The sequence below is a fragment of the Myotis daubentonii genome, chromosome 9, assembly GCF_963259705.1.
Source record: "Myotis daubentonii chromosome 9, mMyoDau2.1, whole genome shotgun sequence".
NCBI lineage: Eukaryota > Metazoa > Chordata > Mammalia > Chiroptera > Vespertilionidae > Myotis > Myotis daubentonii.
In genome coordinates this window covers 9,439,917-9,466,288 of record NC_081848.1, presented here as the reverse complement: position 1 = coordinate 9,466,288, position 26,372 = coordinate 9,439,917, and the positions used below count along the sequence as shown (strand labels likewise).

General features: G+C 45.6%; 1 protein-coding gene across 7 annotated transcripts in view; it reads right to left on the bottom strand.

Annotated features, from left to right (window-relative positions):
- NCAM1 (neural cell adhesion molecule 1) overlaps positions 1 to 26,372 on the bottom strand; it is a 326,142-nt gene that overhangs the window by 41,511 nt on the left and 258,259 nt on the right. For 4 of the 7 annotated variants that reach the window (XM_059707904.1, XM_059707905.1, XM_059707909.1 and 1 more), the window contains exons 2-8: positions 21,700 to 21,774; positions 19,805 to 20,023; positions 18,606 to 18,749; positions 18,080 to 18,217; positions 16,768 to 16,885; positions 16,160 to 16,326; positions 9,227 to 9,369 (exon numbers count right to left, since the gene is read on the bottom strand). In XM_059707904.1, the coding sequence (XP_059563887.1) occupies positions 9,227 to 9,369; positions 16,160 to 16,326; positions 16,768 to 16,885; positions 18,080 to 18,217; positions 18,606 to 18,749; positions 19,805 to 20,023; positions 21,700 to 21,774 (1,004 nt within the window). Of the gene's footprint in view, positions 1 to 3,285; positions 3,316 to 9,226; positions 9,370 to 16,159; positions 16,327 to 16,767; positions 16,886 to 18,079; positions 18,218 to 18,605; positions 18,750 to 19,804; positions 20,024 to 21,699; positions 21,775 to 26,372 lie in introns of all 7 variants that reach the window. The other 3 variants (XM_059707903.1, XM_059707908.1, XM_059707906.1) reach the window with 1 other exon arrangement.

Genomic DNA, 26,372 nt, shown 5'->3' with positions numbered 1-26,372 from the left:
GTGTCAGAGCCCAGGGCAGGATGGGGGCTAGGAGACCAGGCCATCACTTGTGTGACCAGTCTCACACCCTCTCCTCTCTCTGCCAGTGTCTAAGTCTCACTTTAGGTTCCAACTAGAGGGGGAGGCTGCAGAGAGCACCATGGGAACTTGGGTGTACCCCAAACAGAGATGGACTCAGTTTATGTCAAGCAGCCTAGTTGTGTGCCAAGACTGTGTGGCTCAAGGTCCCGATTTGTTTGGCATGTCTCAAATGGAACCGAAGCCCTGAGCAGCAGATACTCCAGCAGAAACCGCCTTGCCTCATGGGATTCTGGGAAACCTGTACTCCCCTCCTTCCCTCCCATCTGCCAGTGCCACAATGCGTGCACACTGGATGGGAAATCTGAGTGTTCCAAAATGCAAGAAGTTCTATAAGAAACCCATATTTATGCAGATGCCTCACTTTCCTGGATGCTTAAAAGTAAAATTATTTTATTTTTTTTAAAAAGCCCAACAACTCAGAAGTCAGGAGCTGCTGAGCTGGAAGGAAGGGTAACTGGGTCCCCTCTCCAGGGACAGTGGTACAGAGAGTCCCAGGTAGATCTGGGGCCCTTAACCCCACAGTCACCACCATTTTTTAGCCCTTGGTACTATAATCAGCTTTCTGAGTCTTCAGAATTACTGGTCAAAAAGGAAATAAGCACATGATCCCCAGGCAATGGGTCCTGGAATATCTCCCAGGGTGTCCCCCCTTGACACTCTAGGTGAATGGTTCCTGGTCTAGGAAATGTCTGGGCATTTTCCCAAGTTCAGATCCTCCAGAAGGTGGGTAATCTAAAGGAGTCTTACTCTTCAGAGGCTGGGCCACACTCTTATCCTAGCATGCAGTGTTCTGTAGAGATGGATAGGTGGGTGGTCTGCATTTGTATGGCATCTGTTACCCAAGAGTTTGGGCCTTTAAAGAATGTAACAACACCCGACTTCAGATTCTTTCAACGTGCTGGCTTGGAAGCCCCAAACCCAGAATTGCACGTCACACAGCAGCCAGTTTGGGAAGCTCAAAAGCGAGGCAGCCTGGGCCTGTGAGCAACCTCAGCAGCTCTGTCAAAGCTGTTCCTGTACCATCAGAAGTAGATTTAGTCCAGCTCAGCCACGTAAGCCCCATCACATTTCACAACCATTTCATGAAATGGTTATACTGACAGCAGTACTTCTTTCTCCCCTTCTAGCTGGCCTCTTTCCTCAATTTCACTATCTGGAAATCTTTCTAATTTAATGATGTCAACGGGCCAGTAGGTGGCCTTCTGTAAAGAATTCTTATTTTGCAGCGGCTCAGGAACAGAATTGATGATGGGATTATTTTCAGCTGCCCAGTTCTCTCTCCGGGGGACACAGTTAGTGTGACTGGGCCCTTTGAAATGGTTACTCTGGCACCGGGACAAAGTCCGGGAGTGCCACCTACAGCCATGCAGACCAAACGTCGCACTGATAATTCAGGCTCGGGAGGAGAAAGCAGATGAATTCTGGGCAAGAAGGAGGAGATCATTATGACTAGAAGACCCTGTTTTGCAAGAGTATGAAGGGCAGTTATAATTAATCCTCTCATCGAAACATTTTTGTCTTTCTTCTTCCAGGTAAAAGTGCGAAGGCTTTTCAGAGCTTACAGAATGGGATTGGCCAGAACCCAATCCGCCTTCTGGACTTACAGTCTTCATCTCTGAGCGAGACAAATAGGCAGGAACGGAACTTCTGAGCCCCAAGGTGACACTCATTTGAAAGTCAATGATGTCCAGCGCGAGATACTGAAGATAAGGACACTTCTGGCAAACGGAGTGAGGTGTTTGCTTTGCTGGGAACAAACCCATTACTTCCGCTTATGATAATAATTCACTTAACATCTTCTTAATGCTCTCTGATAAACCTCAGCTCCTCCAGGTCTAGGTCAAAAGGACAGGGGGAAGGTGTACAAGTCCAAGCAGAATGAGATCTGTAGCTGCTCAGAAGTAGCTGATATTGACCCTTCTCTCCCTTCCCCAGTCCCAGTGGGTCCAGGACTTTGAAGCAATAAAACACCCAGCCTGTGACAGCACTGAGCGATTCCTGTGCCCCAGGAAGGAGCATTTCAGTGAGATGTGCACTGAACTGCAGTCCCTCTGACACGAGGAAGGTCTGAGGCAAAGAGAGCTGATAATGAACTGGAGCTGACGATGGCAATGTGTTCATGTGCAGAAACTAACATCGCGCCTGGGGACAGGCAGGCAGCTTCAAATATTAAACAGAATTACATATTTATAGCTGTGACCTGAACACATGAGTTACGTGTTCTGAATAATTACCATTTCCGAAAGGCTAAGAGGAGAGATAATATAACCTATAGGATTGCTTGCTAGATTCTACGTTTATAGCATTACAATACCAAAGTTTCATCTGGAGAAGAGACAAAGCTTTTTGTTTTCCCATAAAGTAGGCATAGATTAGGTCCTTGAACCTCATCTAAACTATACTGGTTTTTATTTCACTATCTGTCACTCAGTTGCACAAATCAGGTAAAAAGTGATACTCATGACCATGAGCAGGATCTTGGGGGTGTAACAATTAAAATCAAAAGATGAATAATTAGCCTCAATTTTCAAACTAAGTCCCAAATTACCCCAAATGAAGCAAGGAATCAGAGAAATTTCAAAGGCCAATGGCTACCGACTTTAAAACACACACACACAAAGCCATTTGTGCCGAATCATTCTAAGCTCATCAATTTAACACCGTGAAAGTAGCATAGACACGTTTAACAGTTTGGGAGAACCAATGAGACATGTCATTTGCATTGCTTCAAGATGAGATGTGAAGTGATCATTTACCAAGACCAATCATTGTAAAATAAGCGAGCAACAAGATGAGTTGAGCTGGAAGGGAAAGGGCCAAGTGGGTTTTAGATCACTAATCCCGTGCCTTCATGATCCGAAGCCACATCAACCAGGTGAGAGTAAAAAAATTTCACCATTTCACAGTGATGGGCCTGGGAACTGGGGAGATTTAAGTGTAATTACCTGGATGTGATTTTCCCAGCACCATCAAGAGACTAAAATCCAGTCTTAGAAAACAATAAGGATTTGTTCACCCACTCCCAACACAGCTTGCTTGCTCACCCTAAAATGATACTATTGCTAAGTAACAGCTACCACTACTGACCTATTCTTTAATCTAAGTTACTAATTAGTTTAGCATGTCTGGTTGTTAACTATAATGGTGAGTTAAACCGCAACGCTTTCAAAACTAAAGACTGGCTAGTGGTCAGGTAAGCTATACCTCTTGCTTCTCTGGTCGAGTCCACGAAGCCTGGAGAGAACAAGATATAAAACACAACAAGAAAGCAGTAAAAGTTTACAACATTGCTTTAGAGAACTGGTGAATCACACTGCACTCCGTGCACATGCAGCTTCTTTCCAATTCAGAACTTTTCCAAGGCCCACTCTCCATGGTGTGCCTATCACCCAGCTTAATCCAGGACTTGGCTTATGTTCAGCTCCCTCCCACCTCACCCCCACCTTATGCACATTAGGCTGTATCATTCAAAGGTATAGGCTTCCCTCATCTCCAATAGACATACACAGGGACACCAGCAGATGTATTATAAGCTGCTCCTAGACCAGAATGTCTTAATGTCCCTCATAACATTTGGTGACACTACTAGTTCTAAACATATAATCTATAGATACTTATAGAGTGAGCTTCCTCCTTTGGATGTTATAGGAGAGCTTATCACAAATGCACTAATGCCATTTTGTGCTCATGCATTTTATAACTCTGCATGCATACTATAAAAAATAAAATTTTTATTTAAAAAAAGGAACAACAAAAAAGCATAAGACACATTAGGAAGGAGAGGTATGAAGCCTTTAAGACTACAAGTCAGGAAGCCTGGAGGATACCACGCTGAATGCATGCAGGCTCCATCTTCAGCAAACATGGCACTCCAAAGAGTGAGCCATCTCAGAGACACAGAGGTTGGGTTTTTTTCTACCCACATTAACACTTAAAAAAAATTATCTGGCACTTGAGAATCTACTCTGCTTACAGTTTTTCTGTTTTCATATTGGGAGTCAGAGACATCATACCTGCATTGCTCTTTCTGTTGGATGGCATGACTGCCTGATTGTCCCTGGTGTTTAGATAGAAAAAGAATAGAGAAGATGCCAGACACAGCAAGGTAACCCGGGGAATGCAAATGAGTTGGCAAACATTTAGTAGGGGTCCACTAAATGCAAGGAGCTCCTGTGAGATACGAGGATGAGAATGCTGGATTATGTCACATGAAGAAAGTGAGGACAGAGGAACATGCATAGACCAAAGAAGCGGTGGGCCAACATGTCAAATGTGGTTGCCAATTCCACATCACTTAGAAGCTGGTTTGTCACACACCAGGGCTGCTTGAACCAAGATAGTTTTTTAGGAGTTATGTCTATGGAGTTTTTTGATTTTCAGACCTGATTTTCTTGTGTCTCTCCCAAATTCTTATGGTTTTGTGGCATTTAGAATAAGCAGTTACAAGTAATATAATTATTCTAGTTGCTTGACCTCCCAGTACAGGTGGAATGGTAGGCTATGCCTTGCCCCTGATAACTTGGTGAAGGTATGTGGCCTGCTTTAAGACAACCTGATATGCAAAAACACAATAAAATAAATGAGACTATGACTAGTACTATTCCAAAAATTGTTAGCTCCATGTTTTTTTCATATTCACGTTTTATTACCTTGTGAGTCTGCAGGAATATGTATATAAAGTAAGGTGGAACATCCCTTCACTATTCTAAAGTATTCCCTGCTAGAAACTTGTCCACAGGCTGAATAAACCAGCCTCTGGTTGCTCAATACAGGTACCTTTTCCAATTTTAAAAGTGAGCACCTACTTTGTATTGAATGAGGAATTCTTGGTGATAAAAAGTTTGCAGAGAATTTCAAAAGATCTCTCTTATTTGCGGGCTACTTGGGAAGCTCAAGATTCAAAGTTCATGAATGCTTTCCATTTTTTCTCCTTATCTCTTCTGATCTCAACTCTTCACCCATCTCCTTTTCCTTAAACATTAAGGCTTCGGATGCTTTTATTCACCAGTTATTTCGAAGGCATGTTCAAGTAAGGACACTATGAATTTGTTCTGCCAGAGATAGATGATGCAAATTATCATCCCAAAGTTTTACCCAGAATGTAAATGGTACCTGGAATTTAGCTCCACTCACTCAAGCACCCTGGCAATAGTTAAATGAGTCTGGGTAGGAAGAGTAATGAAGTGCTGTGGACACAGTATGGACACACAAACTTTCTTTGTATCTGCATTGTCAATGACTTCTGTACACATTGATCTAATTGACCCATTGTCACGTTCAAATATGTTTTGATTTTGGTCAACATAATAGTGAGCACTAAGAAATGAACTAACTTTCAGACAAATGATCTACCCTAATGGTATTAGCCCAGCTATTATTAGTTGTGGAGCGACCAACTCAACCAGCTGAAGCTTAGCAGGTTGATAGTAATCTCCAATAAGTGACTGGACTAAACCCAGAGACAAGATCACAGATAGGGTGTGACATGCAAGTTCACTGTATTGTTCTTTTAATTTTTATTTTTTTAATGAAGAAAAACAAGTATTCCATTAGAAAGTCACTAACTATGTGTCTATGGCTGGAAGTCTTTTCTCCTCTCTCCTCAGTGAAGCAAAAGACCAAGTTGCTTTAATTAGCTTATATTGTGACTAACTCTATTAAAGAGATCATTAAGCCTTCCACGGAACTCATTAAGTACTGTGGCATTTGGTACAAGAGGGTACTGTGGCATTTGGTACTCTACCTTCTTAGCCAATGACCCAGAGGGAAGCCCTAGTGACATTCTACAGGCTCTATACTGGACCCTGTCCCAGTCAACATTTTTATCAGTAACCTGGACAAAGATATTTTAAGTAAGTGTTTATATAAGGTTGTAGCAATAGCCAATGCAAATGCTAGATGACAGTTGCATGGGGAAGACCACTCCATTGCCTGCCAGTGGGTCTTGTGCTTGGGCTGGGGTCTCCACTGATTGTAGGCCTCATTACTTTCAATATATAAATAAAATAGGGGAGCATGTGGATGGAAATTCCCTGGACCCACAGACCTCTAAAGGATAGTTCTGATGAAAGCCATTCTTGACTGGTTGGAAAGGTAAACTCAAATGGTTGTTCTCATGCCCAAGAGTGTTTGCACATGTGATATCTTGGTAATCACATGATTAGAAGTGGCTACTGGTATTTAGGGGGGAGGAGATTAGGGTGCTACATATCTTGCAATATCATCCTTTATAGTCCCAGTAAAGGAAGAGTCTTCCCAAGTTTTCATTGTGACCCCATTGAGAAACATTGGGTTATAACCAACAAATACAATTTTTAACAGAAATAAAAATAAAATTCTGCATGATTGGTTAAGCAATCAATTGCATAAGAATGGGATAGGAGGCATGTGGCTTAAATGCAGTTCATGGAAAAGAGACCTGAACATTTTAGTTGACCACTAGCTCAATACAAGGCAACAGGATGAGGAAACTGCTAAAGGGGCTAATGCAACTCTAACTGCATTACAGCATCCAGATCAAGGGAGTAATAATCCATGGAAGTCTTCATCATTGACTCTGGGCACCACAACATTTTAATGGAGCACCGGTGAGCTGATGCCATCTATTACGGGGCAACTGGTGAGGTAAAGAACAGACTGAAGAAAACTCGAGTAGCTGTTTTAAGAGCTCTCATACAAAGACTGGCTGCCAGAGGTGGGAAGGCTGAGAAGCAGGCCTCCTGGTCATCAGTGTTGGCTGACTGCCCTGCAGAGGGCTGGCAATGTCACCTTTCAGGCAGGGCTGAGTGACTGTCTGGCAGATATGTTAGAAAGCAGTGCCAGGTAAGACTAAATAAACTCAAAGAGTGGCTTCCTTCCAACCTTCTATGATCCAGGCATTTTATGTGATCTAATTCTCAGGAGCCTTCCTTATCTTGGCAGTTCAATATGATTGTCTATTTTTATCTGCTTAGCATAGCATCCTGATTTTAAAAAGAAAATTGTTTTCTTCCACTCCTACAATTCAGTGACTCTAATCATGCCGATACCTAATTACATATCATGCAACTTCAGATGGAGTTGCACATGAGAAGCAGCCACCAAGTAAAAGTGAAGCTTACTATCTGGAGTCCAAACCACCAAGAAGAGGCCACCTTTCTTTCTTAATTATTAGCTATCCGTGGTATGAAGCTGTACATTGCGCCTCTTTGATGTCAGCAGAGAATTAATATAAATGGCAACTTTTCTGTAAGGGCTTCATTAGGTAGGTGTGCTCATCTGGCGTCACAGCACTGGCCAGCTTGGAGGACTTGTTCTCACATTGATTTACTCACATTCCAGTAATGTCACATCAAGCAGACTATTGTCGTATGGTAAACCACCACCACCTATGTGGCAGGGTTTAAAGAATTATCTCTGGTTGAGACAAATGACCTACACTCACTGACAAGTGAGAATTCCTTGGCTTGAGAAAGTCTCTGCTGAACACCTTCAGTCTCAGTATTTAGCGAGTGTGAGTGTATATTAGTACCTGGTTATTTGTTCTCATTCTGTGAAAATGAATTCACGGATACAAGCTAGAGAACCAAGCTATTAAAGGAGCTGAGGTAGGCAGAAATCTTAATAACTCTTCTGGTCTAGTTTAGCTATTGAGATATTCCTAGAAAAGACGTAGAATTTAAAAGCATCGTTCATCTGGGATAGATGTTATCTCTGCCCTTCACTGAGGTCAAAGATATACACTGCGCCATTCTGGACAAATCTACTCTTAAGACTAATGTAGGAAAACCTGTCAGGCAGCGGTCCTGTGGTTTAAGCCCTGGAATGCAAGTTCAATCCACACAACACACATGATAGGAGCAGAAATCTGAGCTAAAGGTTTAACCCCAATGTTGATACAGAAAGCATCAAGTAAACACCACATTTCTTACTCCAGTACAATATCAAACAGCATATGCGAGTTTCAAAAATACTTAGCAGTTCCTTTGTTGAGTTTTTGCTAAGTTGAATTCAACTCTGGAGGTAAAACTTGCAAAAAAATAATTGGTTTTGGAATGGTATTTCTGTTCCTTTTGACTCAGCCTTGCTTTCTATTAGCGGGACAGAAATCAATTCCTCAAGTGCAGATCCCAAGTTTGGTTCTAGTGTCTCATACTCTCTCTTTCGGGTGTACTTGAGTTTACCCTCTCTAAGGATTTCCTTTAGGGAAGCAGAAGAGTGAAGATCTATAATTTCTGACATTTTGGTCAATAAGTAATCCATTACAAATGCCCTTTGAATCGAAGGCCATTACTTCTGAGTAGGTGACAAAGCCCATTACTACAGGATATATGAGGTGAGACTGGAGAGGTGCCCTAAGATGGTTTAAGTCCCTTTAAAACCAAGCTTCTTTCTCCTCCTGCATTTGGCCCACTTGGTAGCAAAGGGCTACACATTGTGGGGTCCCCTCAATTATTACATATTGTTCATAATAAAGATAGCTTTCTGGTGGCCTGTAAATCCACATGTTTTCAAGTGAAACCTCCCCAGTTGTTTGAATTTGTCACGGAACTTGCTACGTTGTTCTTACACTCTCAGCGAATACACTGCAGAGCCTAGGGCAATCATCATCATGTGGAAACTGCTAATTATTTTTGCCTTTAGATCAACATGATATACAAATGTGATCGAGAATACAGGCAGACACAAAGGCAACCAAGCTTTTGTGCACATAGTGCATGTATAGCATGAGTATACAAAATACAAGGAGAAGAATTGACAGGCTTGTTCTGACCCTATAACTTCCAGGAGACATTTCCTTGGTGCTCCTGAGATGCGGATGAAATCACCTGGAGCACCAGGATGTCAGTTTGCCTTGTTCCTCACAGCCCCAAATCCTGGGTTTGAAAATCACTACCTTCTTCCTCCCCAGAGCGTCTACCTTGACCATACCCACTAACATCACCCCCCCGCCCCTGCCAATCTATGCAATGAACTGCACCTCTTCCATTGTCAGAGGATGTGGAGCAGGATGCATTCAGGTGGGGGGAGGAGGAGGCCATAGAACCTGGACTACAGTGACCATATCCCCCTTCTGGCTCACCGAGGAGAACTGGGCATTGGGCAGACTCAATCGGCTTCGAGTCTGCGTGCCATGCCCTGAGACTCTTGGGTGGCGACATTATACCTTTTCTTCGCTGCTGATGTTTCGGGTGGAAGTTCTCCAGGTGATAGAGGGGATGGGGTCTCCCGAAGCTTCACAGGTAAGAGTGACCTGCTCCTCTAGTTCCATGGCGGTCTGGTTCTCTACATAAGTGATTTTGGGTTTTGCTGAAAAGACAAAACATTCCTGTAATTCCTGTCATGTTTATCTAACCTTCTCAGTGCCCCAGGTTTAAGTGGTAGCATGCACAACAAAGGTTATCTACTTCCTAAGTATAGGCTGTACTCTACATGTTGAAGCCTCAAGAGCTTACCACAAGGCAGGCACACGGCAACACCGCAGTGACTAATAAAAACAACACCCTGCGTAGTAAGAGCGCCAAGTGAGGGCAATGGATGCAAGAGGCATGGAGCAGAGGAAGAGCCCTCCTCTGGTTGGCGTCTTGGTGGGGACACAGCTTTTGGGCTGGGCCATGAGATTTTCAGTAGGTGAAACTTTGGGGTGGAGACCGAGTCATTCCATGGGTAGAAAACTGGTTGAAGGAATGCACAGAAGCAAGAATACATGACGAGAGGGTTGGGAAGAGAGTCATGTGTTTGTGCATCAAAGCAGAGCAGGCAACGCTGCATCTTGACACAGAGTCTTGACCACCTGTTAACGTTCTTGCTTGAATTCTGTCCGGTGGCAGGTGGAGGCCACTGACAGTGTTTGATCAGAGGGATGAAATGGTCATTTGCATGACAAGAAGGTTAATCTAGAAAACATTCAGGATGATTTAGCAAGGGGAAAACCTTGAGGCAGGAAAACAATTTGGGAGCTCTGGCAGTGCCCCAGCTGTGATGTGACAGTTCTGATAGGGCCATGTCCGGGGACTGAAAGGATGGATTTGAGAGAGATGCTAAAGAAAGGCTTTATGGGAAGTTGCAAGTGAGCAGGGGTAGGAGGGATGGCAAGAAACAAAAGAAGGAATGAGGAGGAGCCAGGCGATGCTGAGATTTGTAATGCCCAAGGAAGTTGTGTGGCATTAACTCAAGTACGGAAACGTGGTGGGTAACTCGGGTTGTGGAGTGGGCTGGGGTGGGAAGGAGATGAGTTGAGATGAGTTCATTTTCCAAATGTTTTGGGTAATGCAAGAAAGCACAAGCATTCAAAGCTGAGTTAAATGTTAACACATTAGAGAAAATTGAATTTTCCCAATTTAAAACAATTATACTCTGAAACTGCTAAACCTTCCATAGAAAAGATAACACTGCACAAGTGTAACTTATTTCACTAATAGAGAAAAGGCCAGGCTAGATAAACAAATAAAAAATAAGTAAATTAAAATTATGGCTAATTTTTGAAAGAACTGCATTTCCTCTATATTCAGAATCACCCAGTAACCCCATGTAGGCTAACAAACTACTGCCTACATACAGTTTCCAAACTGAGGCCCTTGATTCTGCTTTAATAAACAGAAAATAACGATAGAGCTGTGCATTTTCTGTGGAAAATATCTGCTTCTATATAAAACTACCACATAGTTCAAATATTCTCCTGACGTTAATCTGTAGCCAGCTTAGCGGATCCTTCATTGCCCGCCAGCACATGGGCTCATCTCAGTCCAGTGTGGCCCAATGATCATGCATTTGGATCCACGGAGCCCATGAATAAGGTCTTCCTCTAGGAAGGCTTTGTGTCTACCTTGATAAATAGGACTTTGGGAAAGGCCACCGCTCATATTGGATGCAGTAAGCGTTAAGTGCTGTTGAGAAGGAGGTTTAGTGCTAAAATCACAGATTGAGAAGTTAAAAAAACATCAGCCAGACAACTGAATTCACTAAAACTGAACTTTTTTTGGGGGGAGGTGGAGGTTGAAGGCAGTTTTTGGAATTTCTGGCCTCTTGAAACCTAGTCAGACGCTGTGATCAGGACTTGGTCCTGGCAGACAAAGGTTAACAGAAGATGAAGGACAAGTTAAGGGGTATTAATAATATTTGGTTTTGGTGGCTTCATTTCGCAGACGGTTATACAGGGTTCACCGTATAAGTCTCTAGAAAAAGGAAAACTATGTTCTTATTAAAAACATTGTTAACAATGACTGATTTTGCACGGTCTACAGAGGCTGTTGGAAGGAAGGAAGCGTCTACTGATGACTTAGCATCTCTGCACTCCAGAAGCAGGGCTATTGTCAGAACTAACTGCAGGCTTAGAATGCTGCCTTGGAAATAGAAGAGCGGTATAAGTCACTGCCCAGACTGGACCACACCTGAGAGTGGAAAGGCGAGCTCTGATCATTACATTGGGACAGTGGGCAAGCAGGGCAAGTGCAGAGTTTCTTCACTCTGTGCACTGGCATTCAGAGGCATCTGTCCAGGTTTTATCTACAAGGGCACTTGCACCATCTTAAATCACCTCTGTTGTGGGCCCTTGACTTTGGATCCCTGTTCTATTCTCCACCTGCCGCATGGGACCTAATGCCCTAGACTGTGCCATTGCCCCTGTCCCTGTGGACCCACCTGTGAGCACCCCTGATCTCCTCTTCCAGCATGTCCACAGCTCTGCACCCTACCACTGCGGGCCAGCCTTGTCTACTCCCACCCCAACCCAGGCTTCTGCAAGCCCAGTCCAAGGACTGTGGGGTCCTGCTTCTGTGAACTGAGACATTGGACCAGGTGCACCTTCCTTCAACTTATTTGTCCTTTGTTGTAACTCACAAAGTCTGCTTTGGTCCTTAGGGGCCAGCTAAGCAAAGCTTCTGCCACTGATGAACTCGCCTGAGCCCTCAGCAGCATGAGATCTTAAGAGCATCCATATGAGCATAACAAGAATCTGTGGGGAAAAAATACTCCTTCAAAAGGGCCCACAGGGAGGAGCAATGGAAATTCACTGCCAAATTTAAAGGAAGGAGGATGCAACTACTTAGTAAAAAGAGCATCTGGATGATAACTAGGGTGATGCACACTAGAACGCTTCCCTTTCTTAGGAAAATGATGTCAGTCAGGTGCAATTATGGCAGACCCTAATTAGATGTGTCCCTAACCATACTAATTGCCACCCCTTCTTGATCCACAGGAGGGCCGAGCACTTTTTTATTGTCTAAGCTACAGGTTTCTTTCCTCTCCTATCTCATTGCTGTGAACTCGGGTGCCACTAAGGAGCCTGCCCCATTTCTCCCCTGGTGCTAGTCCCAGATTGCAAACCTGAGGGGAAGGAGAGGGAGAAAAAGGATGAAAGAAAGATGCAGCCCAAACTAGCTGGCCTCTCCCAACCTGGTTCTCTGGCCCTAGTACCAATCTCCTAAACCAATGGTGGGGGCCAGAAGGAGGAGAAAAGGAGGTGAAGAACATGAATGGAGAGGGAAGGGAGAGTGCACATGGGGAACTAGGTCACTCCAGGGAGGCTAGTGAACTCTTCCCCAGATGTTACAGAGGAGCATTCTCATTCTGGATGGGGCTGGACTAGACATGGTCCCTAAGACTATGGTTTTTTCCCCCTGTCTCTGTAGGCATCAGGCCATCTCTCTTCTGTTGCTCTACTTGCATATACTCCAGTGCACATCCTCCCAGCTGCAGCTTTAGGAAAGAAACTGTGGTAGGAGAGAGAGAGAGAGAGAGAGAGAGAGAGATGCAGGAGGGGATGCCTTGTGGGGGCAGGGGGTAGAAAGACAAAACCTGCCTTGCCCCAGTTCCTACATCTCACTTTCCGTACCTCATCACCCACTTCCCTGGACCCCACCACTCCCTTCATTCCAGCGTGGCCCTGCATGGCTCCTGCCTCACTCCCACACCTCCTTCTTAGTGCAGCTGTCACCACCAGAGAGGCTGGAAGAGAAGCCAAGAGCTGTCCTCAACCAGCCAAGCTAGAACCGAGTGTGCTTCCACAGAGAAGCCAAGTTATCCATGATGGTAAAGGAGAACACCAATTTCACTATCGCCAGTCATTCCACATGTAATCTATATAAGAAAAGCCTAAGTGACCATTACAGCAGAACTACCCCAGAACGACCGGTCACTATGATGCACACTGACCATCAGGGGGCAGACGCTCAATGCAGGAGCTGCCCCCTGGTGGAGCGCCACTCAGCCAGAAGCTGGGCTCACAGCCTGGCGAGTGCAGCAGCGTTGGCAGGAGCCTCTCCCGCCTCTGTGGCAGCACTAAGGAGCAGCAAGCTGAGTGGTAAGGATCAGTGAGCAAGCGGGCAGTAAGCAGTGAGGGGTCCTGGACTGCGAGAGGGCACAGGCCAGGCTGAGGGACCACCCCCCAGTGCATGAAATTTGGTGCACTGGGCTTCGAGTTTAGATATAATATGTGTTAAATTGGGTTTCATGGAACAGCAACTACCACTGATAGCTCAGGGAATGGGCTTACAAGCTGGGCTTGATTCTTGGACAAGGCACCTAATTTCCTTTTGTTCAGTTTCCTCATTTGTAAATTGGGGGTAATAATTAATTTACCTCATAGGGTTGTGTTGAGGATTAAAAGAGCTAATTTGTGAATAAAATTTCACATAGTGTTCGGCACATTATAGTGCTCATTTCTGTTCAGTATTGTTATTATTATTTTATGGGGCTAATATCTAAATGAATTTTCTAAAACAAGTCATCATTATACATTTTTAGGCTCATCTCTCTGCCACATACATGATGATTAATTCACACAAAACTAACTTCTATTCCCTCAATTATCCAAATACTAATACCTATTACATGCCAAGCACTCTCCCAGGCACTGGGGATATCTGGGGGTAGAACAGACAGAGGTCCCTGTCCACTAGCTCACATTTAGGACACGTGCCCCTCCTGCCTCCGTGCCTGTGCTCGCTGGCCTGCGATGCACACCCGTCCTGCCTCTTATGGGAAACTCCGACTTGTTTACTAGCACAGCATTTGCAAGGGTTTCCCTAACTTCTGTGTCACGCAGGACCAGAGCTCCTTTCTACAAAACACCGTGCATATTGCTATTATCAAGTCATTATAAAGGATTAAATATTTGAGTGTTGGTCATCTTCATGAGCTAGGGAACCCACTGAGAACAGAACCTATTGATGAGCAAAGAGTGCATGTCATTCATCCTTGTGACCTTGACAATGGCCGAGCCTATATGGGGCACTCAAATGTTACTGAATGACACTATCTATTATAATTTATGTGCTTATATGTCAATCTCTCTCATTCATCTCAGGGTCAAAGGGCCATATCTTTAGCTTCTCTGTTTAGCAACAATGGTATTCAATAAATACAATAGTATTCAATAAATACTTGTTGAATGAAGGAATAAATTAACAAATGTATTTGTCTCTCTCTATAATATGAAAAAAAAACAACTTAGTGTGACTGGGAAGACAAGTCAGAATTAGAGAAACGACTATCAAGAATATTTTCAAGAAGTTTAGCTTTCACCTTCAAGTATGTGCTCAGTTACATACTGAATTAATCTGAATAAAACTGATACACTGTTTATAAACCCAATTGTTATAAATGAATAAATAGGATTCATCTGTGATTAGCAAGTCCAATTGTATATAAACGCTTGATTTTCAAAGCTCTGTTTACAAACATGGATCAGTTCTCCTGATCAGGCTAAACAAGCAGGTCCCTTGCAGCTTTCCAGGCATGAACCTCTGACACCTGCTCTAGTAGCACTATCTACAATGGACCAGCTTAGCTGTGTGTGTTTTTTTATATACTTTTATTGACTTCAGAGAGAGGAAGGGAGAGGGAGAGAGAGAAACATCAATGATGAGAGAGAATCATTGATTGGCTGCCTCCTGCAGGCCCCCTATTGGGGATCGAGCCTGCCACCTGGGCATGTGCCCTGCAGAGAAATCGAACTGTGATCTCCTGATTCATAGGTCAACACTCAACCTCTGAGCTACATCGGCCGGGCTTAGCTGTGGTTTTTAAAAAGATGAGCAGAGAGAGTAGAGAGCCATTAAGTTGGACATTTTCCCACTACAAATCTTTTTTCCAAGGTCAGGTCAAGTCAAAATTTATTTCAGTTCTAAATGCATGGAAGTTAACTGAGTTTATAAAGAAAATGTGAATAGAGGTGTGGGGGTTCTTTTCATGACTTTTATGATGCTGTTTCACACAGGCCAGGGAAAGAAAAAAATGGAATCGGAAGCACTGGTCACTAATATGTACCAAGGGCCTATGACGAGCCTGGTGGTGTTGGGAGTGCCAGAGAAAAGGCAATGTGCACAACTAAGTCTCTCACCATCTTGGAGTCTACACACTTAGCGGAGTTGAGGGACAAACAATTCCCAAAACAAATATGTAAATGAGGTTGGCTCAGGTACTGATAATTACAATGAAGAAGACACAGTAAGGTCAATGGAAGAGATTAGTGGAGGCAGGGGAGCTGGTGGTGATACAGAGGCAGGGCAGTGAAGGGAAGGAAGATTCATTGAGAAGGTGGTTGAGTTGAGATCTGAATGATGAGAGAGGAGAAGCAGCTGTGAGCAGATCTGGGTGAGTGATATTCCAAGCAGAAGGAACATCAAATGCAACATCCCTGAGGCAGGGAACAAGTGTGCTGTGCCCGAGGGCCAGAAAGGAGGCCTGAAGCTTTTAAGTGTGGAACAAAGTGGAGGAAGGATGAGATGGGGAAGGAAGGTGGGCTAGCTCAGGTTTAGTTTGTGGGCCAGGGTAGGGAGTCTAGATTTTATTCTGATTGCAATAGGAAGTCATGGGAGGGCTTTAAACAGAGGAGTGACACTCAAGTCATTCTCAGACTTAACGAGTGAGCAGGAGGGGATGAAGGGGACCTATGGGAGGTAGGCAGGGAGACCAGATAGGAGGCAGTCTCATTGACCAGGGGAGCAGGAGGGTGGCTTGAACTGGGGCATAGGTGGCAGAGCTGGTAAGAAGAGGCTGCACTTGGGATAGATTCTGAGCAGAGTGGACAGGCTCTTGCGGATGGATTGAGTGTGCAGGGTAAGGGGAATTTAGTGACCTTGACCCCCACTGTCCTTACCAAAAACTTTGAGGTGGATGGACGCATCCTGCTCTCCAGCCTTGTTCTCAGCGATGCAGACATACTCAGCCTCGTCGTTCTTATCCACCTTCCTGATGGTCAGCTCCGAACTGTCATCACTAAAGACGTACTTCTCATCTTCCTCATTCTCTATCAGATCCCCGTCCCTACAGGGTTCACCAAGGCAAAGGACCATGATTTTGACCACAGAGGGAAGATGTTTGTTTTTAATTTTATCCTATAAAATGCAGTCTGAGCCCATGGGAAAGGCTCAGTCTTCACAAAAAGTTAAGACACCGAATTGCATTTCCAAATATACCTTAGATTCCTCCACCCAAACCTCTGATCCTGTCCCTGGGCTGTAAACTGCACTCACAGACATACCAAAGAGGGCCTCCAAGACCATGCTCTCTACCCGCAGACTGAGGATGCAGGAGGAATCCGATGCACAAGGCAGGAGAACCGTGTAGGGGAGTGCATTCTGCACCCAGAGTGGGTGACATCCCCAGGCAGTCTGTCCCTGCTCCATGGCAATGCCAACCCGGATCAGGCCCTGTGCTGGCCCCTTCTTCACTAGTCCCTGATCCAATGCAGGAGCTGGGTCTTACTTTGTCCAGCTCATGGTGGGCTCCGGGAAGCCTTCAGCGTCACACACCAGGGTGACGGACTGGCCGAGGTTGGCGGTGGCATTCACGATGCTTTGTCTGGCCTGGACGGTGGGCGGTACTGAAGGAAAGAAGGGCTGTCAGGGGTGGTTGGAAGAATCCAGTGGCCTGGAGAAGCGGCACTTCTAGGGAACTCTAGGTCAAGGGTCACACCTGGGGGTCAAGAGTCCTGGGCAGTTGCAGAGTTAGTGTAAGGTATCTCAATTCAGGCACATACTAAATAATTATTGTAAACGGAATAAATAACTCACCCCAAAATGCACTAGTGTTTTATAACAATATACAGGTGTGGGCAAAAGTAGGATTACAGGTGTATTATTATTATTTATTTATTAATGACTATATTTATTATTATTAATCTACTTTTGCTCACTCTGGTACAATGCTGTATTTTAGTAATATAGCTCCTGAAGCTATATTAATGCATTTTATTCATTTTAAAATGGCATTCAATTCATAGCAGCTATTTATTATTATATATTTTTTCAATCAGTGCATATTCAACTTACAACTACCATGGCTAGGGAACTTGATGTTCAAAATGGGATTCTTCATGCTGGAAAATGTTGAAACTCCTTATCCCGGTGATTAAATGGTTAATGCCGATTTGAAATGCACCAGTGCACCAGAGTGACATTTCTCTGGAAATGTCATAAACAGCCCTGTGCACCAACAGTTTTACCAAAGGAATGAAGGGGGAGGGTTTAGCAAAAGTATATATCAATAGCCAAAACAATCTGACCATGATATGCTTATTTTCTTAATACTGACATTATAATTTCCTGTAGACATCTTGTAAATGTCAGATCGATTCCACTGGTGTGTTTATTTGACATTGCAAATTAAGATTAATAAGCCCGTGGGCCATGATTCTGACTGTTCTGAGGCCTGAATTGATTATAATATTTTCATTGCACACTGAACCAGGGGACTAATTTCACAATTACGGTAGCATCAAAGACAATGAAGGCTGAATCAGAATGTATTAGTAAGCATGGGGAAAGTTTCCAGTGGTTCAAGACAATGAAGGACATTAAAAAACTGCACTAATAGGCCCCATAGCTGAGGGAAACCCAGAAGGCAAGTATATATATTGTTTTTTAGGAAGAACAAAGTGGGAGGCAATAGGAAGTAGGGGGATTCAGCTGAGATTGAATGAGTCTACATTTTATACACCAAAGAGGAGGTTGAAGAGAATGATATTGGGGACCAAGGTTGTAGCAATGGAGATAGTAGGAAGAACGGATCTCCTCACCATTCACAATGACCTGAATGTCCTTGAAGTTGATCTCCCCCCGTGCCAGGATCCTGCCCTCACATCGGTAAGTACCCTCATCTGTTTTCTTGATGTTCCGAATCTGCAGGTAGTTGTTGGACAGGACTATGAATCGGACTAGAAGAGACAAGAGGCAGGTTCGTCCAAGGATCAGTTAGAGAACTTGTGTCTGTAGGGAGGTCGCTGAGCCTTTCCCTTTCCCTAGCTTCAGTCTTATGGGGTGGAGCTTTACGCTGAAATAAGAAAATGTGTCCCTGGCTCTGACATAGAGCCAAGAGCAAATGTCTACTGTAAACTTGTCTCTTTCTTTGGAGAAAGTCCCTGAACATACAAGCCACAGATATATATATATATATATATATATCCATTTAGGACCTAAACTGCATGTGGTTCTGGGAGGGACATTGGAGTATGGGTCAAAATGTCTCACAGGCCTGCAGAGGTGGAACCCTAGGGGACTTGGTGGCCCAGGGGTAAGGCAACTGCCAGGGAATTCAGGTCTCACCATCTTTTTTCAGGATGACATCTCGACCTTTGTGTTTCCAGATGATGGTTGGGGGTAGAGAGCTGACCACATCACACACGATCACTGCATCTTCCCCCTCTCTGAACTCCTGGGGAGTTGGTGCATTCTTGAACATGAGCTTTTCTGGAAAACAAACAAGAGAAGAGTGAGGGAAAATAGCCGGTTTTCCCTCATAGATGCCTTTCCACTGGAGCCATACTGCCTGGATTCCAGTTGCAGGCAACTCCCAAGACATATATGCAGTAGTATAGACAGGGTTTCACCCAGTACTTGGTCGAAGGTGCCAGGTAGAGTGGCTGGCACAAGTAGGGGAATATGTTGTGGAAGTCTGGCAATCAATGTCTATCACTGAGTGCTAAATTTATCACACTTTGTGTATGAAACATCTATGGAGGGAAAGGAAGGTCTTTACCAGGGTCCCTTGCCATGTGGAATAGTGCCACTGAGACACAGTGCATAAGTAGAATGAACTGGTAGAACACCTATTCTACAATGAATAGCAGGAGTTATCAATCCTTTCTTTGTCTCCCACTCTGTGTGGTACCCCAGCTTCAACTTTACTATAGCAGAGAGAATTTTAAAGAATAGAACAGAAGAAAAGCAATAATGGCAATAAATACCATGACAATCCATACTGTTCTATTAGTTGTCACTCACCATTACACTGGCCAATGGGACAGACGCATGATTACAAGGTGATGAGAGGCCACCATCAGACCAAGTAGCAATTGGAGCTGCCTGTTCTGAGTGGCACAGAGAGTTCAAATAAAAATATCCCCCTAACCCTCCACTGAGCTTTTTGACTCCATTACCAGCATGGGAGAGTGAAATAAGAGGGGACCCTGAATTGTACAACAGTTAGTCAACACTTGGGGAAGGGATGGGGCACCCATAATAGTTCTCTGGGAACTGTGTAGTTTGAATTTAGAGTTGGAGGTCAGTGGGAGATAGCTGTGACCAGCATGAACCTGCGTTGTGAGTTCTGAGTTGGGTCAGGATCATTTAAGAGCATATTGGAGCTCTTAGTACAATTCAGAAAAGACTAGGGTGAGGAAAGAAAGGAAGAAGCCATGTCAAGCCCTCAGCAGGTCCTTTATTGCCATCCCACTCTGCCTGCTGCCCATGTATCTTCCTGGCTAAAGATGAGGACAAATATAGGAGGAGGAGGAGGCTCTTACGGAAGATCTTCACGTTGACTGTGGCCTCTGACTCACTGCCGTCCTCGCCAGTGACCACACACTTGTAAATGCCGGCATCGTCAATGTCAGCATTGTAGATGGTGAGGGTGGAAGAAGAGTCGTCATTCCATACCACTGAGATCCGCTGCTGGTTCGGGGTGAGCTTTTCTCCGTTGGGGGAGAACCAGGAGATGTCTTTATCTTTGGCATCCCCTGCCACTGAAGAGGAAGAGATTATTTTAGAACCACACAAGTTAAAAAGACAAAGTCCCCTCCGGGATCAGTGGTACTCAGTAAGAGCTACCATATGAGACCATTGGGTGTGATGACTGGGGAGCATGACCATTTCCGTAGAGTGTCACTCTGGCTTCTGTGTTGAACTGTGATTACATAACACCACTTACGGTATTTGGAAGGGACTCAATAAGTACTTGTGCCAGTATCTCATAGCAGTCCTATCCTTAGTGAGGGAAGAGAGGAGATATTTGCTGAGGACCTACTGTGTGCAGAGCACCCAGCTAGGAGTTTATAGCCTCACGAATGAGGCAGGGGCAAAGGGAGTCAGCATATCTAGGAGCTGGGATTGAGGAACTAGCTGGTTTGAGCAAAGTGATCAGTTTGTGTTCAAAGGCTCAGATTGTGGTCTCTTGAGTGGAAGATGAGACACTGGTCAGCCTAGGAGTGTGGACCCCAACTACTTTTATTCTAGCATCTGCCTGCACGAACTGGCATGACCGGCATTCCAGCAGTCCTGCCACAGACAGACAAATTCATCTCCTTCAATGCTGAGGGGAAGACAGCTAGAATCAGATGAATGTCCTTTCCCCAGGCACCGCGGAGGGGCAGACATTGCTGCTCCGCTGTCCCAGACACTGAGCTGGACCAGGGCTCTGGACCCGGCCACGTGGCTCCACCCAGTCTCTGCACACGCCTCCCCAGCCCACACCACCATCCCCGCACAGATGCTTGGTATGGAAATGAAGCAGCCTTCCTCTCAGGGCCCATTATGTTTTCAATAAATATCACTATTTGCAAGATGTGCTGTGGGCTCCAGGCTGCATCCCCAGATCATGTAAATTGCCAAAACGAAGGTGAAGCTGGAGTGAACACATCCACAGGCACCTCACCCACCACAAATCAGGATAGCATTTCAAGGCCCCTCCTGCTGAAAGTGGCTCATTAAATGTCACAGTTCACACCTAGCTCAGCTCTTCCCTGGTTCCCCCACTTTCCAAATCCCAGTCATGTCACTTACAGAAAATCCAAAGTTAATCCGAAGCCTGATCCTGCACAGGACAGCTCCTGGTAATTATCTGAGCTGTGGAAACGGGGCATAATTTCTAAAGAGAAAACAAGGACACCGGCTCTGACCATCCTAGAGCTCTGGTGGGGGCAATGGGACAGAATATTGAATTCACAGTAGACCTGGAAACCCGGGACACGTGTCCGCACTGCAGAAGAGATACCAGTGCTCCATTTCCTTTCAGCAAGTTTTGCGCTTGGGCTTTCCTGTTCTGGGGATTCTGAGAAATAAGCCTCACACTGACTCACTGAGGCACCATTTCTTCCTCTGCTGTCAGTTACGAGCTCTGGAGGTGTACTGAGTGGGGGCTCAGAGCGGACTCCCTCTTCTGGGAGTTGTGCTGACTCTCCCAGGAACATCCCTAGTGCTCCACCACCAAGTGCAAGTCCAGATACAGTTCCCTGTGCTGGGGCTGCCCTTTGAGAGGGGAGGGAGAGGGCCCGAGAGCCTCCTTGGCTCCCAAGTCACACTGTTGACCCTGCAGCAAAGCAAAACCAAGAATTCTGGGTGCGGTGCGATCAGCCAGCACACAGCCCGTGGCTGTTTGTCTGCTGGGAGGCTGCCCTGCATGCAGTGGGCCCCGGGCACTTGCCTTGGCATAAGAAGAATTTGGATTCTCCAACGCTGATTTCCCCCTGGCTGGGAACAATATCCACCTGCAGAGAAACTGAAAAAGACGAAGTCCAGTTAAACACACATTCACATTCCTAAGAATAAAACCGAGAGCTTTCATTCAAAACGGGCGTGTCCCCACTCATGTTTAGAGCAGGGGGCGGTGGTTGTTTGGGTTTTAAGAACCGGTCACCGTCACAGATTCCATGGGTCCTCATGTCGATTCCAGGAGTGGACATGGTCAGACCACTTGCTGTGGCACTGCTGCCTCTGCCTCCTAGTGCCGGTGCCCGGGGAGGGCTGGGCTGACCTCCACACTAAGTGTTTCGGGCCCCTGAGAAGGCTGCGGTCCTACTCCAACCAGCAGCACTTCTGAGAGTCATGGACACAGCTGCTCGACAGCTACTTTTGGAAACCAGGGCTGTGTGAGAGGGAAGCCTGCTGCTCCAGAACTCGGCACAGGGGTCTCCTGCCAACGTGTCACGCTGCCATGCCTAACGACTATGGAGAAGGACCCCACGGGGTGGTGCAGATGGATTTGCCAATGCTCACCTTCCTCATGACTCTAGGACCAGTGCATCTCTTTCCATAACAGGAGCCAGCATCAAACATCCCACCCCAATGAGGCAGACCCCCTTCGGCAATGCTGGCGCCGTGCCCTGGGAAGTTCCCCGAGTACCTTGACTGCTTGACCTGAATTTTTATTTGCATAGCCACGTGCTCTGTCATTGCACTCCACCGAGAAGACAAAATACATTGCACTGGATCTCAGATTCCTGTACTCATTCAGCTCCTTGTTTATCTGTTCAGGACAGATAACTGTATCCATGAAAATACAGTTTTAGGGCAGAAAAGAAATGTTTCTGTTCATTTGGATTCAGCTTCCTTCTGCCTCCGTTCCTCTTAGTAAATCTGAAGGCCCACAGACGTTTGGTTCCACGCATGTAGCTTCGTAAAGCCCGTGCGAAGGAGGGGCTTGGACGAAACAGGCCGGGTAATGAAGACTCTGTAAGCCCTTCCTCAGAACAGCCATTTTGCCTGCACAGTGGAGGTGGGAATGCTGGTTGCCATGGTGAGGGACTTGCAGGCAGAGCTGCTGCAGGTCTCCGTCTGCCCGCATTTGATGAAGGGACCACAGTTGTGCTCAGCAGAATGGAGGAATCAAAGGGCCTGAGTGGGGGCTGAGATGGGGGGCATCTCAGCTATTAGGGGCAAGGCTTTCCTAACCTCCTTCCAACAGACAAAGCAGACCATGGCAAAACCCAGCAGGGGCAGCAGAGAAGGATGGCTTGGAGGAGACAGAGACCGAAAAGCGAAAGAGCCAGGGTAAGGGGAGGAGTCAGGCACGGGGTCCCGCTGGGAGAGGATGCTGAACACTCCACTGTGAGGATAAGAGGCGGGGGCTCAAAGACTGCAAATACTGGTTTGGAAGAAATATGACAGCGATGGAGGGGCAGCTGGTCTCTCCCTCACTTGGTTAGCTGCTGATTACTCATTTGGGGCTCAGGACTGAATTCTTCCTGAGAGAATGCAGTCTTCGCATCCCTTCCCTGCATGCTGCCCACAGCACACAGAGGTGCAATGGAACAGTGTCAGATGAGGGACACTGCAGCCACGGCACCAGTGTGACTGGCTGGGCTGCTTCTCCCACCACGCTTCTCCCTGTGAAGTCAGGTGCCACTCAATTCTACACTGAGGGAGAGGGAGCCGGAAGGAGTCTCAACCATCACCATGTCCTGCCTCCTCATTTTCTGGATGAGAAAAGCGAGGTAGAGTGACTTCCTGAAGGTCATTTCTAGGTAGGGCCAGGGTGGCCCCAGAGCCCAGGCCATGCGGCTTCCAGCTAAGTGTTCTTTCTACTATGCAATGCTGCCTCTGCAAGTAGAGAGTAAACTGTTTCCATTCCAGTTAACAAGCAACCTGGTCCCCCAACTCACCACCTCCCAATAGACCAGAGCGAGTCCAGAACTGACAGGGCCCACAGTGCTTTGGGGAGCACGTGGTCTTACAGAGCCAGTGACAGCACAGTGCCATCCACCTTAAGGGCAAGCAGGACCTTTTCTGTGCCCTTCTGCGGCTCAAATTCCAAGGTAGAAGGGGCCCTCGAAGCCCAGACCTGTGCGCAGGCCATCCGCCACCTGGGTGCTGGCCGTTCCTGGAGCCCCGGGCACTCGCTAAGGCCTTGGAGGCTGCTTCTGCCCACAGAGTTCACGGCCCACATGCCGAGCGCCAGCAGCCAGCTCTCACATCTGGATCCCGTTACTCTCACAGAACCTTTGCTGCTCTGAGAAGGATATTCTTACGCCAAGTGAAAAAACAGCCTTCATTTTCTCAGCTCTTTCCAAACAGAACATGACTCTCAAGGGGCCGGAGAACATGGCAAGGCTGAAGGGTTTCTTACTCAAATGTGGCTGGTGTCTACCTCTGGGCCGTGGTGGGAAATGAGAAACAAGAATTTCAAAGGAATTCCTACTTCAGCAGATCCCATGCACACATTTATCGTCACAGTCATTTTTAAAGGAGAGAGATCCACTTAGAGTCCTGACCCTTTGCACTCATGGAAAAGGCAGTGAGATTCCCCGTTCCAAGCAGTGCCAGCTGGGCCAGAGGAAGCCCGGACTCTGGCCACCAGCGCCTGGATGCGTTCCGCTGCCCCACATGCCGGTTCTTTTTCCGCAGATGCCACCGCGAATGGTTAGGTTTAACGATGGTAAGTGGAACTCCTGCTCCAACCTGCAAACTCCCCTCCACTTCCTTCTTCTATTAGTTCTTTCATTGTTTCCAATAAAAAATCTTAACTTGTGCCTTTCTCTAGTTGCATATATGAATGAAATTTTCTAACCAGGCGTAACTCTTACGTTAAAGAAACTTATGCAAACATTTCTCCCAGAAAAAGATCTCATCTCCTACTTTGCATTAACAGTGCATGTTGTCCACTTCATCTTGGATGCATCCAAAGATACATTTGATAAACCTTGGTGTTGGGCCCATCTTCCTGCAGCCGCTTCACACTCTCTGGTTTATCAAAGACCCTTCCTTATTTAATCGGATGCGCACAATAGATCTGAGGTATAAAAAGACCGATATTGTTTTCTTTCTACAGAAGAGGAAATTAAAGCTCAGAGAAATGAAATGACTTGTCCAGGGTAACTCCGGTAATGAGTAGTAAAGTCAAGATTAAAAGTCATTTAATTCTAAGGCTAGCTCTCCCCCACCCTGCACAGCTATCGCTAACCTTCTGTTGGCTGCCCAATAGGCTCCTTTTCTATTAGTTACTATTTTCTCTCTTCCCAAATTATGGGCTAGAAAGAGCAGAGTGCCCAGAAATCTTACAATCAAGTTGCTGTCATCATTTCTACCATGGTTAACTGTAGCTGGCCTCCTTGCTCACCGATAATCCTAGCATTATAACCTTCCTTTTACAGGTGGGAAGGGGGGTTCAGAGCCAGAATTAATTGTAACGGAGGAGTCAAGAATCAAACCCAGGCTGAATGGAGAGGAAAGGCTCAGCCATTTTATCCCCGTGAACAGACAGAAAAAAGATTCTCCTGAGGTTGAAATGATCCCCCTTTCCTTGTCTCATTTAGAAAGTAAAATAACCCTGTGGGAGATCTTTATGTTTTCAAATGTTATTTTCTGTTTAAATGTGTGTGTTTTTTAAATGATACTATATTCTGAAAGATATGCTGACTTGTTTATTAGGAAACAGCTTCAGGCGTAGAGAGAAGTTTTTTAACTTCCAACCTCCGTAGTAGAAGCTAGCTATAGAGTTTTAGTTGCTAAAGAAAAGGGAGTTTCTGCTTCAGTTCATAAACGACGCTAAGGCACTTAGCAGGATGAGTGCGAATCTTACAAAGGCAAAGCGACAGGAAAAAATCATTCTGATTTCAGAAAGGGGTTCATAGATTTCACTGGAGCCAGCAACTTCTTGCGGCAGTTTATTGTACTGGTGTCCTTTTTTAGGTTCTAATGTGCTTGCGGGGGTGGGAACTGAGCGCAGAAAGTGAACCCAGGTCTCTGTCAGCTAATTGAAAAGACTTTCTGTTAAATGGCTATAAAAGCACTGGTTGCTGAGGGAGACAGAGAGCAGCTGTGCTGTGGGCCCAGGGCAAGGCAGGCACATGTGAGGAAGAGGCCGGGCCACAATGCCAGAGACGGGCTAACTAGAGGATTAATCTGATCAGTGGCTATGCAGCAGATTGCGGGGGCGGGAGGGAGGGTATTCTAGAACCTATTTAGTAATGGCTAAGGGTTTCTGAAAAAGGCATCCAAGTGTCTCTATACTTTTATTTTGTGAGCTATTATTCTAAAAAGTGAGCCTTAAATGTCACTTAACCACTTTAATGAAGTAAACTGAATGTTAACGTCTCTTTCATTTGGGAAAGGCAGGTGTCTGAACCAGGAGGGTCATGACTGAGGCAGCCCCACTTGCCTGCAACAGTTTGCTCTCATTGGCAGCAAACTGCTCAAGGGAAAAAGGGCAACTTCACTGCTAAAGCAGCCAAACCCAATGAAAGTAAAACTAAAACTGCCCAGGCAGTTCTGCAGGGTGATTAAGGCCAAAACTCTGGGCCAGACTGTGAGCTTGAATCTCAGCTCTGCCACTTACTAGCTGTGTGATCTTGGCCAAGTTATTTACTCTCTGGTGCTTCT